At 53.7% G+C, this 17,453-nt stretch overlaps 7 protein-coding genes across 7 annotated transcripts; 4 read left to right on the forward strand and 3 right to left on the reverse strand.

Moving 5' to 3' along the window:
- Positions 1-1,090: 1,090 nt before the first annotated feature.
- On the forward strand, positions 1,091-3,895 carry BCR38DRAFT_480892 (3'5'-cyclic nucleotide phosphodiesterase; the record flags this gene model as incomplete). Its single annotated transcript, XM_040863320.1, has 4 exons — positions 1,091-1,244; positions 1,299-2,162; positions 2,251-2,846; positions 2,900-3,895. The coding sequence occupies 4 exons, from the start codon at positions 1,091-1,093 to the stop codon at positions 3,893-3,895; spliced, it is 2,610 nt and encodes an 869-aa protein (XP_040719673.1).
- Positions 3,896-6,367: 2,472 nt separating this feature from the next.
- Positions 6,368-8,073, reverse strand: BCR38DRAFT_419908 (isoprenylcysteine carboxyl methyltransferase). Its single transcript, XM_040859351.1, has 2 exons — positions 7,930-8,073; positions 6,368-7,510 (listed from the first exon to the last, which is right to left on the reverse strand). The coding sequence occupies exons 1-2, from the start codon at positions 7,947-7,949 to the stop codon at positions 6,766-6,768; spliced, it is 765 nt and encodes a 254-aa protein (XP_040719674.1). The 5' UTR covers positions 7,950-8,073; the 3' UTR covers positions 6,368-6,765.
- A 201-nt stretch (positions 8,074-8,274) lies between these two features.
- On the forward strand, positions 8,275-9,388 carry BCR38DRAFT_384002 (galactoside O-acetyltransferase; the record flags this gene model as incomplete). Its single annotated transcript, XM_040857451.1, has 3 exons — positions 8,275-8,742; positions 8,813-8,935; positions 8,980-9,388. Exons 1-3 carry the CDS (start codon positions 8,567-8,569, stop codon positions 9,386-9,388), a joined length of 708 nt encoding a protein of 235 aa, XP_040719675.1. The 5' UTR covers positions 8,275-8,566.
- BCR38DRAFT_333831 (uncharacterized protein) lies at positions 9,383-9,837 on the reverse strand (the record flags this gene model as incomplete). Its single annotated transcript, XM_040855261.1, has 2 exons — positions 9,383-9,503; positions 9,554-9,837. Coding segments are annotated over 2 exons (405 nt in total), but the record flags the coding sequence as incomplete, so codon positions are not given.
- A 256-nt stretch (positions 9,838-10,093) lies between these two features.
- Positions 10,094-12,372, forward strand: BCR38DRAFT_419914 (uncharacterized protein). Its single transcript, XM_040859352.1, has one exon. The coding sequence runs from the start codon at positions 10,202-10,204 to the stop codon at positions 12,317-12,319; it is 2,118 nt and encodes a 705-aa protein (XP_040719677.1). The 5' UTR covers positions 10,094-10,201; the 3' UTR covers positions 12,320-12,372.
- Positions 12,373-12,949: 577 nt separating this feature from the next.
- BCR38DRAFT_480897 (ZIP zinc transporter) lies at positions 12,950-14,620 on the reverse strand (the record flags this gene model as incomplete). Its single annotated transcript, XM_040863321.1, has 3 exons — positions 12,950-14,308; positions 14,364-14,494; positions 14,557-14,620. The coding sequence occupies 3 exons, from the start codon at positions 14,618-14,620 to the stop codon at positions 12,950-12,952; spliced, it is 1,554 nt and encodes a 517-aa protein (XP_040719678.1).
- Positions 14,621-16,365: 1,745 nt separating this feature from the next.
- BCR38DRAFT_405413 (uncharacterized protein) lies at positions 16,366-17,427 on the forward strand (the record flags this gene model as incomplete). The annotated part of the gene is made up of 1 exon (XM_040857958.1): positions 16,366-17,427. One exon carries the CDS (start codon positions 16,366-16,368, stop codon positions 17,425-17,427), a length of 1,062 nt encoding a protein of 353 aa, XP_040719679.1.
- Positions 17,428-17,453: the final 26 nt, after the last annotated feature.

Genomic DNA, 17,453 nt, shown 5'->3' on the forward strand with positions numbered 1-17,453 from the left:
TCAGCGCCGCTGCAGTGCAAGTCTTGCTCTGGGGTGGCACTAGAAGGGGGGGCCCCAATCAACTGCCAGGGCAATTCTTTTCCTCCATCACATTATTTGCCCCCGTCTGTTACAATCTGCCAATTCATCGTCTCTCCCCTCAACTCCGGCTAGATACCACGACTCATACTGTGTGCACCAATGTTGTACTGACATAACAACTAACATAAAACTAAGTGATAGAGGAAGCGTTCCCCACTTGCACCTGCACCCACACCCTCTCGCCGGTCTCCATTCTTTTTATATTGCGCCGAAGCGCACTGTACGCAACGAACCCGGGCCACTCACCAGCAACATTCCCGGGCTGTCAGGCACTCGACCTCGACTGCTGGCCAAACTCGAATCCAGCGCGCACCATTGATTGAACTGCATCATCCTCTCCGGCATGCGACCACGTTCAATCTACCCTCGCGACGTACAATAGCCAGCATAGCCCTCGAGAAAGCCGTTGCGACACACCTCGCATTTCCGCTCAGGTGTAACATAGACCACATCCGCTACCAGTCGAATTCCGCCTTGATATTTCTCGTCCCTCCCCACGCGGGAAGTGTTCATGCACCATAGCAGCCATCGCATTGCGAATCCCATGCCACCCGCCGGCCTCAGCGACTCGATTATCGACCTCTTTCATTACTCGGCAATCGGATAATAAAATTGACAGCTCAGTTCCTCCCCGGGCTCAATTCAAATACAGACGGTTCGGTTGCTTTGCTTCATGAGGCTGAACGTGGTGATACACAGCAGTTGCGTTGTTCATTCCAGTGTCGTCTTTCTGGGCTCGATCGAGAGACGACGGTTCCGCGAAGCTCTCCCAATGTTTTAATGCCACTTTTGTCGTGTCACTCCTGCCTTCGAACTCAAACACGCTACCTTGGGCGCACCTTCGCTGCATGTGCTGTTTCGAATCCGACCGCGAACACTTGCGCCGATTCCCCATTTCATTGAACCCTCCGAAACCCAACGATCCATCCACAGGCTCCGAGCTAGAGATAACGTGGGACTGCGACAACCCGAAGTGCTCCAGTCGTAAGACTGGCCGCCATCTTGCGCCATGGACAGCGCTACGTGTAATGTCATCTACGTGGATCGCAACGTCCGCGAGGACGCGCACCTCACCAGATCGACCAACAACTTGAGCGCTGCACTGGACAAAGCCGGTGAGCTTCGGGCCAACTTGGAGCTCCTCATAGACGCCTTTGGCCATGGTGGGTTTCAACGCACCGCGCCATTCGCAACGGACCACTAACGCGGTTTTGCAGTTCACGTGTGTGCCAGCGGCGCTGCTTGCATATCCAGATTATTTCAGCTGCATGACACGTCCCTCGTCGAGTTGAAGCCGACGCTGGTGCTGATAGATACGCCACACGACGAACAGATCATAGACTCGGCCCCTTCTTCGCGAGATCCTTCACCACACTCGAGGGTCTCTGGGAATGTGTCTCAACGAGAGTGCGTGGACGAACAAGGATACGGGTTGCGTTTGCTGGAGAGGATTGTGTACGAATCACACTCGCGCAATCTCTCCAAGCTGGTGGTGCCAATACCCGTTGTCACCTTCCCCTTGTTACAGAGCCCTCCCGCCAACGACAACCCGAATGACGGTTCTTTCCAGACTCCATACGCGGGGTACCTCGCGGAAACAGCCGACCCGGCGAGCAGGCTGTTGACCAACAGGGGGCTTTTGAGAAAATGTCTCGATTCGGGCGCCATCGACGTTATGGCAAGTCCACTGCACATGAAAACGTTGACGACACTCGAGGTGCACGCGTATCGAGCTCACAAAGAGGCGGCGAAAGAGCAGCAAGCCCTACTCGAGATCAGCCGGGGTCGGAAACGCTCTTGGGTCGGCATGCACGAAGAACAGCCTTTTTCGTATCTCCGAGAAGCCATGGTGTCAAATCTTATGAGCGGCATCTGTAGATCGGGTACGGAAACCGACGTTGGGATTGGCAGTGTCAAGATATGCGTGTCTAGTGAACGCCGCGCTGAAATTGCCCATGCCGTGGGGAGGTGGCATTTTTGCGCACACGACTTTTGCGACGACCAACTCCTGGTCGCTGCAAGTCTCATCTTCAGGCACGCCTTCTCCATGCCCGAGCTTGAACAGTGGCGGATACCAACAGGTGAGTGTCAACCTCTAGCTCCGTTGGCTTGGGGAAACCCCACCCTCATCGATGACGTTTGCCGTCATCTCATTGCTAATAATGCCAGACCAACTCACCACGTTTCTTGTCGCGTGCCGTGCTGCGTACAACACATTCGTGCCTTACCACAATTTTCGGCATGCCGTGGACGTGCTGCAGGCCACTTTCAACTTTCTAGTACACATCGGCGCCCTACCGCCGTATCCTGCGCGGTCTGGCGCTGACGTTACACCAACACAAAAGTCTCCGCTCGCCATTCTCCTCAAGCCCTTCGAGGCGCTGACGTTGCTCGTGAGCGCCATTGGGCACGATGTGGGCCACCCGGGTGTCAACAACGGCTTCCTTGTTGTACTGAACGCACCGCTAGCGCAGTTGTACAACGATCGCTCGGTTCTGGAATCGTTTCACTGTGCCGCATATTCCCAGATCTTGCGGAGGTACTGGCCCCAGGTGTTTGGGGATACGAAAATGCGGGATCTCATGATCAGTTCCATCCTCGCGACGGACATGGGCCTTCACTTTGACTACATGACGAAACTCGGCAGCCTTCAGGAGAGGTTACACGAGAACAACTCAACGGACGGGTGGAACGGACGTACCGTCGAATCCGAGACTGCGCTCGCTTGTGCGCTTCTGATCAAATGCGCCGATATCAGCAATGTGGTAAGTGCTCTTGCACCGCACACGATGACACTGGATGCTCACAGTCACATTAGGCGCGCAAACACGATGCGGCTCTACAGTGGATGCACATCCTCTGTGACGAGTTCTCGAGGCAGGCGTCGATGGAAAGCCAAATCGGCATTCCTTCCTCGCTCATCGCAGAACCGAAGAAGGACTACCTGTCGCTAGCAAAGGCGCAACTCGGCTTCATGAACATGTTTGCTCTTCCTTTATTTCAAGGAGTAGCGGATATCTTGCCGTCCATGCAATATACGGTCGATGAGCTGGAAGATAACCGAATGCTCTTCGAAATATCCCTCCAGGAGCTGCCTGAGATGGATGAAGAGCGGAAGAAGCGCGTGCTAGAAGGCGCCTTGTCGCCACGCAGTATGAGCGTAGCGTTTGGGCCCGGAGATTCGATGGATTCGTCTTCAGGCAAGACGTTGGAACCACCGATGCAAAACATTCTCGAGAATCATACCGAGATGAAGAAGGCAGGGTCCTCGCTTCCGGATCAATTGCCACACATTCCTAACGTGGCCGAGCAATACAAGGAGGTAAACGGGGCCGCTGCCAACTTCGACACTATGGCAGATTTTTCCGCCAGCGACCCGTTCAGTATCAACGATCATGATCGAGCCGTCGGCCACAATGGGAAGCAGCGTTGTAGCGAAACGACGGAGGGAAGCAACTCGTTGCTTTATTCAGGTGATTGGGCATCACAGGCCACAAGTGCCACTACTGGGAAGATGCCGTTGTCTCCTAGTACGCAAGGCACCAGTATCATCAGCCAGGAGTCAGTGGAAAGGCCGTCAAGTGTTCCGGCACCAGCTGCCCCTGTTCCGGAGGCAAACCACTATTTAGCGCCTCCGATGCTACCAATGGATCCTGTCAATTCAGAGGAGGAGCACTCTAATGAAAGCACCCTGAAGACTGACAAATCGCTGAAGAAAAAGCCAAGTCGGTTTAGGATGAAGGCGGTAAATATTTTTAGATGGAATAAAGGTGGCAGTTCGCCATCCTCGAACGGAGGAGACCCCCTTGGATGAAGGGCTACCGGTCCAGCAGAAGCAATGCAACCCTGAGATGGCTCTGCGAGACGCATAACCGAGCCGAAAATCCCAACCCATGGCCACCGATACGATACACCTATCGCGCATTTAATGACTGGGAAACGTCTGAAGCCTGGACGGTGGTGGGCGATAATCAAGTGGCCTATGAAGACAGAAGGCAGAGGTGCAGCAGACGGAAGCGTCTGCCTGCTGCCACGTATGTAGTGTATTTTATTTGGCAAAAGAGCGTGTCAAGGATAGAGCTGGCCACGAGGTTGTAGTGCTCAAGTAGCGAGGTGGGAGCACTGGTCAAGTGTTTGCCACTGAAGCACGGACGAGCACGGTCGACGGCAGTCAGTCGAGGTTTAACGAGCAAACAGAGTTAACGTTCGCGGACGAGGATATATAGTTGCTGAAATGATACCTTTGGGGGCTTTGGCCTGGCAGACAACACCCAAATTCCAACCATCACAACCTCAAAACGCCGCTTCCTATTATTCACATGAGTTGTCAAAGGGTGTACAGGTATATTATCTTTAAGCCTTACGTAGAGGTGGAGCCACGGGACGCCGAAGCCTTCAGGTCAACTGTGCTGAGCCCGTTGGTAGCCCATTTAGCCTCCATCTTCTCGCCAGCCTTGTCGCCAGCCTTGAAGACATTATCAAACGTCATGAATAGAGCCAAGCTCTCTCGACTTGTGCTTCAGGACGAGTTGGTGCTTGGGATGGTTTAACGAGAGGACTGAAGGTTTTGAACTCGGTAAGCCTCTGGCTGAGCGTACATGTTCAACGAGGGGCGTCGGTGATAAGCAGGAACAAGAAGAATCATGAAGATGTTGCCCACGGGATGCCTCTGTTCTTATTCTGTCGGTCGTGCCATTCAATAGGTACTATTCTGATTTCACTCTATTGTTCTGGTAGTTTATCTGCCCTGACCGAGCCCCGGAAAATCCTTTCGTCATTTCCATATGCCCAGAGTGGAGGGGAATCGCAAACTGTGTATACCTCAGTTCTGATCTGTAACGGCCTTTTTGCTTTGCGAAGTTCACATAGCAATATTCATTCGTCTTGCGCAGAGATGTTGGGGAAGCAGGTCTTGTTGCGGTTTGAAAACAAGAGTGGCTCAGAGTCATTTGTGAACGCTGTGGTAGTAAATAGCGGCATACTGGACGTACCGGCGAATTCTGCCGTATTTCTGTACTTGAAGCTGACTCGGGTTTACTTTTTGCTAACTCGTCAGGATAAGGGGGCCCGCGTGGCTGTGACTGCAGTTATGCTGGGACCTCGTGATGTTGTCTCGCATCCCAAGCTCTATTGAAATATCTTAAGGACTTAAACGGAGTGACGCTTTTCGGGGTGAGATATTATCATTAAGAAGCATGGAAGAGTATAAAATAGGGGCAAGGGCATTGCACAGTTGGCAGCACAGCAATTGCAGGTTAACTCAGTCTGACCACTGCCACTGCTTATATCCGCCTATCTCAACCCAGCTGTTACTAGAATAGAGAGCCGCATTATCATTCGTTACGCTGAAGCATCAAGTGGAATTAAGGGGACTAAGCTCTGTACCTGTACATTAGCTACGCCTCTTTTCACTGTAGTAGCATGCGTCGGCTTCAAGAGTGCAGCGGCGACGACGCGGAGAAGATACAGAAGGTCGACGAGTTCATAACGAAGCAGCAAACGACGATGATAACGTTGAAGCGAGGTGCAACAAGTCGTGTGTAGGGAGAGTGACGATCATAGTAATCAGACACTTCGCTTGTGTGCCACTTCGTCCTCAGCTTCTTTCCGGAGTCAATTCTGGGTCGACTAGCCTGGGTCGACTAGCGGTTGATTTCGGAAGGCGAATTAATACGGTACGGCTTGAAGGACTTCAATGTGCTCATGAAGGACAGGTTGATTGTTATGACGGCATAAGGAAGTCTCGGCAGGTGGTCTCGCCACGGCGGAAGGTGCCATGTATCTTGAGACACGGTTGAGATATCTGGCGGTGTGCCTCCCTGGAAGACAATGGAGTTTACTCGTCAACGGCAACAGCCACCCCCGTAAACACCAATTTGGGGAAGAGAGGATTATTTCTAGAGGCTCCAGCAAGCCATCAATGTCCATCTTCTCGTCATTTGGCTGCATTCCTGGTTCAAGTTTTAGCACAGGATTGGTCTCCAATGCTGCGATCAAGGTCAATCTATACTCTGTCCCCCATATTCAGAAATTGTTCCCTGAAACATCGTTGGACAGCTGACGGATGAACGATGAAGAAAACGATGGGCTGCTGGATCGCCACGGCCCTCCAAACCATTGAAGCTGTCGAATCCGTTTCCCAGCCAGCAGGGATGCGGAGTCACTGAGTGGCTTGTATCCCCGATCACAACAATGAAATGGCATTGCCGTCTTGGATATGTCGATCCCAGGACCTTGGCAGCTTGGGAATCACTGTATGCTCCAGATTTCAGATACTGTCGTGGACCGTATATGGCCAGTTGCCATGCTTGTTTGCTACATATACTACTGTCGTATTAGAATACCAAGATATTCTTCGTGGGTATAGTGTTCCCCTCTCCTCCCTTCCCACCCTGTTTGGCAGTCTGGAGGTCCGCAAGGGAAGCAAGTTGGGGCGAACATGACGATTAATTCTGTACCGTATAGTATTTAAGATACATAACCTGGCTCTCAATGCTTAGCAGTTGTGTACTATACACTCCGCAATACCTCTCCTTCTACCTGATCCAGTCAAGCAGACTAATCATACAGTCTCGAGCTCCTCTGGTGTTGACGAGGCAAAGCAGTAATCGCTGCGGCTCGATTTATGCGGACCTCCGTATCCAGAGCGCCATCGCAACCACCCCTTCCCTTGCTTCCCATTGCTCACGGGATGAAGGGGATCCGAGTGGGGACCCTCTTCTTGTACTCGACGTAGTCGTCGAACATCTTCGCTAGGAATTTCTCTTCAACCTTTATTCTACCCGAAAAGAATTTCCACAGGACGATTGTGTACCCGAGGAAGCAGATAGGGTTTCCAAGGACAAGCTGAGTGCCGATGCCCCACCAGAAGAAGCCGAAATAAGAAGGGTGTCTCATCACTCCATAGATGCCCGTAGTCATGAGCACATGGTCGTCATTTTTCTTGTGCTGCACAATGTGGTTGAAGCTAGTGCCCAGCTGCATCATGGATGTTGCGCGGATTAATTGTCCTATAAAAACCAACATCAACCCAAGCAGAAGCAGTATATGGCCAATGTATAAAGGCGCCCAAGATCGGCTCGTCCAGAGGAGCTTGGTGAGAAGGCATTCGATGGAAGCGGAGGCATGCGCTATCGCGTACAGAGGCCAGTTCGCAGTCAAGAGGAACGAGTCTATATTCGCCTGTCGAGTATTGTATTTCGCAGTCGTCCAGAACTCGAGAAAGTGAAACGTTGACAGGGCGCCCCAGAAGAAGGGCAGTCGCCAGAGCGGAGACGACGAGAAGAGAAGGGTTGAGAAGGTAGCTACGGCGGATAACGCGAGGGCGATGCCGAGCCAAAATGATCGCAGCGCAATGCCTTCGAGGGACTTGGGCTGGCCGGGGAAGTATGGCTTGTCGGGGCTTATTCGAGCGCTTTGTAGGGCGTCGCTTTCGAAAGGCAATGGGCTGTTAGTGCACTTGTCCATGAGTTTGCTGGAGGCGAACAAATTGAGGGTTACTAGCGAGTTGCGACGGTATGGCTTGGTGGACACAGGTTCGTCTTCCTTGCCGCTCGACCAAGTCTTGTGCTCGTCAAGGGTATCGCCAGGACCAAAGCGCGGAGACTGAGGTACGGCGCCGTCCTGTTGGCTCTTTACGGATTGAAAGGGAGAGGGCGGCTCAAGCCTGGCCGACGGCAGCGCAGAAGAAGACATATTGGAAAATTTCAACGTGAGAGTAGAAACTAGTCACTTTGCTGGACCAAAGTGAGTGGTGCAATAAGGGTCGACGTGTATTCGGGAAGGGAGAGTGCTTGCGCCGACAGTGCTGCAAAACACAAGCAAATGTGAAAGAGGAGCGAAACTCACCTATCCGGCCAGTGCTCCATTGTGTCAATTGTGACTTGGTTACCTCGAGGTCATGCGTGCACTTCACGGACAAAGGCATGCGGTTGTATGTTTTTCTTCATTGTCGGTTGTTACCAAGCGTCTTTCTTTTGGCCTCGTCCAGAGCAAAGGGAGATTTAGACCCTTGATAGTAGCCGCGCCTTTTGTTAGAGTCGCGGCTCTAGCTTACGGCTAAGCCAGATTCGGCAGTGCCGACATTTTCTGGTTGATTTTACACCCCGCAAACGGAACTGGAAGATAATGGGTGACTAGCTAGCTAGCTACGTCATTTTACGCAAATCTCAGGATAAGTCGTCATTGTGAGTGGGAAAGTGTTCATGTGATCTGGAGTGCTACGCTTTCTAAACACCTACCAATCTCATAAAGTGGCAACTCAAGCTGTACGCACACACGTGAACTTTTCCTGCTGGGGACTTCCCCTAGACAGATTAACAGACAAGGCCGAAGCGAATGCTGGGCAACACGGACATTACCATGGTAGCTAGTGGCTATTTATAGATTGTGGGACAGGGAGTTGCTCCCAACCCCACAGGAGTACAGCACTCTGGTATGTTCCACCGTGCTGGTCAAACAAATGTGAATCTATCATCCACCTAAGATGGATTTGCGATTGATTGACTTGGAGGAGAACAAGCGACTGATGAGAAATGGCGAGCTCTATTACGCTTTCACGCCAGACCTCGTCGCTGATCGCAAACGATGCCGGCTCGCATGCGAAGCGTACAACCAGGCCGGAGACGTATCTCGTCGACGACTTGTAGAACTCTTCAAGAAGTAAGAATGAGTCTTATGGCATGCCATGCGCTCCTGTTTCTAACGTAATTCTGACCGTCCTCCACCACAGAATTCAGGATGACGACTGCCAGCTGCCGCCTCCAGCGTCGACCCCTGAAGAGGACGAGGATCTCTTCGGCAACGAAGTCTGGTGCGATGCTCCTATAAAAATGGACTACGGGCACAACGTGGTGTAGGTGTTGCCTACACGTCGTGTTAGCCTCCAGCTGACCCTAGTAGGTTCGGCGACAACGTATACGTGAACAGTAATAGCACTTGGGTCGATACGTGCACAATTTCCGTGGGTGCACGAACACTGATCGGCCCAAACTGCTCCTTCTTCTCGGGTACACATCCGACCGACCCAAAGATTCGCAATGGTACTAATGGGCCCGAGAACGGTGCACCCATCACCATAGGCGAGGACTGCTGGTTCGGCGGTAGCGTCATTGTTCTCCCCGGGGTAACTATAGGCGCAGGGGCAACGGTGGGCGCTGGAAGTGTCGTCACCAAGGACGTTCCCCCATACACTGTCGTGGTTGGCAACCCCGCTCGAGTGCTGCGAAGCGTCGCGTCATCGAGTTCGAACCCTATCCCGGCCGCCCAACGCCATGAGTCGGCGAAGGAAGCAGCGTCTTCTTCATAGTCCTCCCTGAATAGAGAATGACGAGACGACGAGAACCAAGACGTTGATCCATGCCCAAACGAAGGGTATCCACGTGGACATGAGGAATTCCCCATTGTGGTAGACAGCACCGAGGCTACAGCAATATGAGTAAATCGAAGTTGAAATTTCAGTGTGCATACTCACATGACTCCAACAATGCTCCCAGCAAAGAGAGCCTCAACGCCAGCCGTTATTGCGTAGACAACGGGGACGGCCAAAAGATACTTCCATGTCGATCGTCCCTTCCCAATTTGCATAAACAACGCAATGCTAGCAGCGCCAAGATGGAAGATGGCGTATAGAATCAGCGTCCATAACAGAGTGAAGCGCCATGAGTGGTAGATAGAATAGATAAAAGGACCTTCCCACGGTGGCCAGGTGAGAGATGGAAAGGCCGGGGGCTGGTAGTCGGCAGGAGGATCGCGACGTGCCGCCGTTGACCTGTAAGCCGGTTAGTTTGTTCGGATCTAAGCTGGAAAAATCCACTTACGCAGTATTGCCCATCGCATACGCCTGTTCGTGCGGGTTGCAGGAAATGGGAGCGTGATGAAAATCGGACGAGGTCGAGGTAGATACATGGCACGTCATTTGAAGGTTTGGAGCTCGGGCCTGGAGCTACTTACACTCCCTGCGCTGATCACAGCGGCGCGGTGCAGCGATTGACACTGAACCTCGGCTCAATGACGCCGAGTTACCTTTGCTTTGATCTACTCTCTGCATTATATCTCGACCACGAGAATAGCTTCGACGCCAATATCCTGCTCCTGGGTCGCTGAGCTCATATGTGCGAACATGTCAGTCGACCGACTGCTCACGACAACCCTGCGGGCGTATCAAGAACCGCAAGTCTCTCCGCAGACAGACCGACTCTACTCGACGACCGTGACCCTGCTCACCAACCTCAATAACCCTCTCAACGTCTCGCTCCTCACCTCACACCTGCTTACTGCGCGCGCAATATGGGAATCCCCTGATACTCTGCGGACCTGTCTGCGTATCATTAGCATTTTCAACACGGCCGCCATCCACGTCCTGCGCAATGAGCTCGACAATGCGAAGTTGTCATGGGGACAAACACCAGTGGGCAGCGGGGTTGGGCGCGACAAGTGGGCGCGCGCAGTAGCCAAGGGAGCAGATGAGCGGTCACCAAGGTGGAAACATCTTCTTGCGCTCACGGGCATATTAATGGGCATGGAAAACAAAGACCTGGAGGAGAGGACCTCAATGTCTTGGGGGCTGCGATCGACGGTCGAGCGGGCCGTGGTCACGGCTGCGAACCTTGCCTTGGAGAATCCGTCGCAGGCACAGGAAACCGGGTCGAACGCCGTTGTCCTCGCGCTGTCGTATGCATTCCCAATATTGTCCGCCTCCGCGAAGCGGTCTATTAATGGCAACCTGATCTTGCCTGCCGTCATGGCGGCCATGACAGGCGCCGAAGGCTTTCAACTCATCGAGGGAGACTTTCTGACCACGATATCTGCTGGCAATGTTGCGGGCCACGAGGCGTTCTATCACGACTCTCCGGCTTCCTTCGTGCAGGTCCAACGGCTCGAGTCGCGACCCTTGGTGCAGAACATGGGTCCGGTGTCTAGACTCGCTGTCTTCGCAGTGCAGCACGCAGCCGATTCCATGGTCGTACTCCAAGCCCAGGACACCTTATTGGCCTTGTCTGCCAATCTCTTGGAAAGATGGCGGTTATCGCCCTTTTCATCCATCGACATGTCCACGGAAGCCGTCATTATGTCTCCCGAAATGTTGCAAGGGCCCTGGGCGATGCTGTGGCAGCTGCTTAAAAAGATCATGTACACCGTTGTCGCGACAGCTCAGCCCATAGTCGGCCGATGTCTGGTGGATTCTCGTCTCAGATCTGACGTGTGGTCCCCTGTGATAGCCACGAAGACCCTCGATGTTCTGCGAAATCTGTACTTCATCTCGTCTCGCCAGGGCGCAGAAACTCTTCAAGTATACACATTCACCTATTTAACCTCGATCGATATACTGGCTCGCTACCCCGAAGTCTGCATATCCTTCCTACAGAAGACCCAACCGCCACCTCAGGCAGCGAATTCACTCCCACCAACACCATTCGACCAGGCGCTTACGCTCTTCTACCTCAACACGGCCGAGCACCTTCCCCTCTCGTTGCCAACCGCAGAAGCAGAGAAGCTCATCGTCGCGCCCGCAACCGCACATTTATCCTCCGTCTCTCAATCACCGCCCCCATCCGCCCCAACATCCCTCGCCCTCCCGCTCTTCGAGTCGTCCCACTCGGCCATCCTCTCGGTCCTCTCGTGCCCGCAACACAGCGACCTAACCATCGCCATCATCCCCTTCTACATTGACACTCTCCTGTCCTCCTTCCCGACCCGCATCTCGCCGCACCAGTTCCGCCTCGCCTTCAAAACCATCATCCAGATCGTCTCCCCCCCCTTCCCCATCGCCGCCACGCACCCCCATCTCTCTGAAACGCTCCTCGAGATGCTGCACTTCCGTGCCGCCTCGGCGTCGGCGACCGCTTTACCTCCAGACTCCTCGCCCTTGCAGGCAGACTCAGCACTCAGCACCAAAAAACAACCTCAGGCCCCCATCTCGGAACAGTCGACGCTGGTGCTCGCCCTTATCGACGCGCTGCCCTTCCTACCTCTGCACATCGTCGAGGAGTGGCTGACGCGGACCGCCGAAGCCATGAACAGCATGATAGATTCGGCCATACGCGAGACGGCCTGGAAGAGGTTCTGGGATGTGCTCGTAAACGGGGAGATGGACGTCGAGCGGGCGGCGGTGGGCGTGGCGTGGTGGGGAATAGGAGGTGGTAGGGAGATGGTCCTCTCGAATGCCCCTAAGCCGAGTGGAGTGCAATTTTTGATGAGTGGTGCGTTAGGGAGCCAATTAGAGAGTAGCCGGCTGTGAAGGGGACAGATACAAATGATACTCGAACCGAGGGGCGTCCCCCCCCCCCCCCCGGTAAGTATAAAGACTTGATATGCAGCGCGGGTGTTTAATGTTGAGGTTTGCTTCAAATAAATGTAGATATGCTCTTGTTTATGGGCTGGCACGCCTATTGGAAGGCTGTATAATCACCAATAACTGCATTGACCCCTTAGTCGGGCACTTAGGTATTATGCCTTGGGACCTTGACTTGGATTGCACAAGGAACGGAACACAGAGGTATATTCGCTAATCACGGCACCGAGAGAATGGCTGGAAACCAAACAAGGAGGTATCTTATAGAAACCGGATGCGGAAAGTATATACATACCCAAATCAAGTCCTGAACTTGTATAATACTGCGGGCGCCTCGTGTCTGAGCTTCTGTGCTCAAGGCACCGTGCGCCTTTACCAACCCTTTTCCTTCCTTCCGATTGATGAGTCCTCTAATTTTCTACCAGTGTGATCCCGTCCAACACTCCCAAGAACGAATTGCTCGATGCTAATGCGCCGCAGATGCATGAATTTCTTTCAACCGTGTCTAAATTCCTATTCCGTCCGCAAGGTAAAACAATCCGTGAATTATTCTCTTTCCTCCCATAAATAGACAGCCTAATGCGCATCCGAGGTAAAAGCATTGCTGAATCCCAACAAGGCCATGCCCAGGAAAGCAAAGAGAATGCTTAGATTGCGATTGTGATTCAAGCTCAAACTCTCGACAAACAACTGTAGGGCGACGCTCGCCATGATGCCTGCTGTGATGGCGAACAAACACCCGTAGGCCACCGCATCGGGCGTCATGTGCGTGCGCTTGGCGATCTTGAACCACATGACGGCAATGGCAGCCCCTAGTGGCTGGCTCAACCCGCCCAAAACGGAAGCCCACAGCATGGCTTTACCGCGGCTTTCCAGTGCCATGTATAGAGGAAGCGCCAATGCAAAGCCTTCGGAAACGTTGTGTACGAAGAGCGCCAGGAAAACGTTGAAGCCCAAGGAGGGGTTGGCGTGGTTCGTGGCGTAGGTGATGAAGCCTTCGGGCAACTTGTGTAACGCAATCGCAATCGATGTTTGGAGACCAATGGAGAGGAAGGCGTTCTCGGCCACGTGGTGGTGATGTTGAGCTTCCAGGTCCCCGGAGCACATGGAGTCGCAGTCGTTCACCTCCCGACCCTCCTCGCCATAATCGAAATGGGCATGGTGAGGGTCTCGCGAATGGGCGCGACTCGTACGTCGGCTTGGGCTTACTGCCGATGTCGTCTCGTTGTCATCTTCGCATGGTGTTTCATTTTCTGGGTATACGTGCAGATTCGTTGTGGTGTGAAGAAACGTGGACGCCCGAGAGGTGACGGCAGATCGACTGCTCAGATGTTTGAAGCACTCCTGGCCACACGGATCGGAGTAGCCAAAACAAGGACCCGATTCATCGCAGTTGGGCTTGGTATCCTTGACAAACGACAAGACGCGATGCGGAACCTGTATCATCGATTGTCTTCTCTCCTGCGTGCTGGCTCGGCTTCGAGATGTTCGAGGGAGGCGGCCGTGGGTGGTACCATCGCCAATCGCAGTGTCTGTCCTCTTCGCCCCGTGGCCGTAGCCGTCCCTTGGGGTTTCCGTCGAGAGCAAGGGGGTCGACTCTGTGGCACGTCCATTCTCGCCGATGGAGCCCTTTGCGCTGTGGATGGTCGAGTGATAGGAATGATGGCTTTCACGGCCTCTGGTGCGGGACGATTGCCTACGACTATGACTGGTGGCGCGAGAATGCCCGTCAACATTCTGTTCACCGTGGCTGTGGTCACAGTCGACGACATGTGACGGGAGCAACTGATGAAACAGCCTTGATATCACCTGGATGCCAGCGAATCCTCCTATGAAACAGCCCATCAGGATGAAACCGGCCGGTTGCTCCGAGAAGCCTCCATTCTTAAGGTAGCTCTTTGATTCCGGCAACATGCTGTACAAAGACATGAAGATCTAGGTAGGACAAAATTAGTACGCTTCAAGTGTTGATGATACTGGAAAGGCTCACCATGACCCCGAAGCTCAAACTAAGAGAGCATGCAAGGAACGAATTGCTGTCTTGTATTCGGAAGTTCTCCTTCCCAGGGAACATGCGGATAATCAGGTCGACACAGATGATGCTGGCTCCCAGGACACAGGCTGGTTGGTCAAGGTCAGCATAGGCACCGAACGTGGCAAATTCTGTCGTCGAGGTCACCCACCAATCCCGCTGATCAGGCACATGATCCATCCCCGCGTGTCGTTGTCCATTCTTAAAGCCTCCATGATGGCTGAACTGATTTGAAATCGACACCACCTAGTCGTCTTGTGCCTGCAGTAGTGCAACCTCCTAAGCACACGCAGCTGGGTTAGGGGAGCATGGGCCTTGTTCCGATCGTGATTTGTCCCAAAGATCTGGAAAGTTGGACGACAGTTGAGGTCGGTCCACGGACGGTCTTGTGGTTGAATGTTAAGGGTGGTGGTGCAGTGTCTCTGTGGCTGCTGGGTAACGAGCTACAGCTAGATGTAGCACTAAGCAGCAAGACAAGGTGGAAATAAGAACGACCAAAAGTGCCAAGTGCAGTGTATATATTCGAAACCGGAATCAAGTCTGGCCAAGTGGATTTATTTTCGACAGTGTGATTTCCGCCCATTTCCAGTAGCTTGCGCCGAGAGCGAGGATAGACGAGCAGGGCGGCAGTCTACTATTGTACTTAAGGCGGGCGGATGATGCATGCCAAGCTTTTGTTTTGTGCTGCAAGCAGTGGCCATCAAGGTCCTCTGAACTTCCAGATGTCAGGTCCAAACGGGTGCTCAAGCGCAAGCACTTACCGGTCTAAGCTTGACTAATCAGCCCCTTGATCATCTGTCCAGTGTCTCTTTTACATCGAGTGTTGTTTCCAACTTTGTCAACCCTTGCGGCAGCATTCCGTTGACTCCTTCCGCCTCGCTGAATTCAGCGTGCTTCTCAGTGGACATGGTGGGAAGCAGGTTCCCTGGCCAGCGTGGAGCAATGACAGCCCTGCTTTTTGTCATCGCATCGCAGCTGCATTAATGGCTTCCCTATTGGCGCCTAATGCGGGTAAAACCGACTTTGGTGGGATACCACATGTATGATACCTTTGCCAAGCGGTGAATCCAAAGTTGAGGCTTCTCGACGGATACCTTTCAAGCGTTTTACATCGGGCAGGTGCGTGCCATTAGAGGGCAACGAGAACTCGTACTGACTCAAGTGCGGTGTGGTCAAAGAAGCCCACTAACACATAGTAAGAGCTGCAGGTCGTCGTTAATTGGCCTCCTCAAGTAGGCACCTTCACTCGGGCGCAACTACTGTCGTCTGAGGTCATAGCAGAACACTTCGCCGTGTTTCCAAGGCCGCAGTAGAGAAGTGGTATGGACCGTTCGTTGCCCCCAGCGTGATACTCGTAGGTACTGGGTGACCTGACACGAGATGGAGATTCCTATGGTGTTTCCGACGACTTCCACCTGTTTTCTTCACGTGCGGGTACCCGGATGTCAGCCAAAGTGGCTTTTATCTCGCCTCGGAGTATGGAATGACGGGGGACAAATACGAACAAAACGGTACGAGACACAGACATCAAAATGAGTGAGACGGCGGCCGATTTCTATTGTGCAGACCATATCACCAGACGAGTATGATCAGATTGAGCCATTGAGTTGTGAGCTGAGGTCGAAGAATATGCCGATGAACGGGCTGGTGTTCAAAGCCCACCGAGGCAAGCATCCAACAGTCTGTTGTTCCAGGGAGCCGGGGCAGTACCTGCAGCAGCCGACTGACCTACCCTGTAGCCACCACGTCTAGCTGGAATGTCAAAATTTCCGAGATGCCCCCAAGACATTTCGCAGGCGCTTCGACAGTTGACCACACCTCCAACCACGAGGTCGTAGCACCATCCCGCGTGCACTTGTATTGCTCATACAAGCTGCGCCTGACTTTGGTCGCTTGTTTTATTCCCGTATAAAACCACCGTCGCCAAGTCAGCTCCCAGAGGGAGCCCCGGTCTTGCACTATGTCCAAAACTACACTCGCCGCCATCGCAGCCGTCAGCGCTGGAGCCGGCGCCGCCATAACCGCTACAATGTACTCGCTGCGAAGTTCAGATCGCAAAGGCGACCTCGAGTCCAAGACGATATCTACAACTACGACCACCGTGTCCAACTCTCCCACGGCCTCGGCGCCCATCCCCATACCCGCCAACCAGATCTTCAAGCCACCCGCACCAGCAACGGGGCTTTCGACCTCTGCACCCGCCACTCTCGGTCCCGCGCCCGTCGACCCATCCGGCCTCTTCGAATACGGCTTCCCGGGCCCCGTCGCCGACGTCGCAACCCGGCACGCCCTAATCTCCTCCTTCGACCGCCGCCTGCGCAACCCGCACTGGGTCGTCGAGCACATCACGCCGGCATCTCTGGCCCAGCGCGACGGCGACCGCAAACACAGCGTCTTCCTCGAAGACGAAGCCGTGCCGGAAAACTTCCGCGCCAAGCTCAAGGACTACTTCCGATCGGGCTACGACCGCGGCCACCAAGTCCCCGCAGCCGATGCGAAATGGAGTCAGCGCGCCATGGACGAGACCTTCTACCTGACCAACATGTGCCCGCAGGTGGGCGAAGGCTTCAACCGGGACTACTGGGCGCACTTTGAGGACTTCTGCCGACGGCTGACGGTGCGGTACCCCAGCGTGCGCATCGTCACGGGTCCCCTGTACCTGCCTAAGAAGGACCCCGTCGATAATAAGTGGTACGTTCGGTACGAGGTCATTGGCAACCCGCCCAATGTCGCTGTGCCTACGCACTTTTACAAAGTGATTTTCGCGGAGGACGGTACCGTGGGGGGGAACGTGGCGATTGGCGCTTTTGTGCTCCCAAACGCGAAGATTCCCAACGAGAAGCCCATTACTGACTTCGAGGTCCCTGTCGAGGCGGTCGAGAGGGCGAGCGGGCTCGAATTTGCGACCAAGTTGCCCATGCAGAGGCGGAAGAGGCTGTGTGCCGATACTACCTGTGCGTTGGTTATTCGCGAATACGCGGAGAGGCAGAAGGCGTTTGCAAAGCCCGCTGGCAAGCAATAAAGGAAGGAAGATCCCTATGCAAGAGA

This window comes from Pseudomassariella vexata (assembly GCF_002105095.1).
Source record: "Pseudomassariella vexata strain CBS 129021 chromosome Unknown BCR38scaffold_2, whole genome shotgun sequence".
In the NCBI taxonomy this organism is placed as follows: domain Eukaryota; kingdom Fungi; phylum Ascomycota; class Sordariomycetes; order Amphisphaeriales; family Pseudomassariaceae; genus Pseudomassariella; species Pseudomassariella vexata.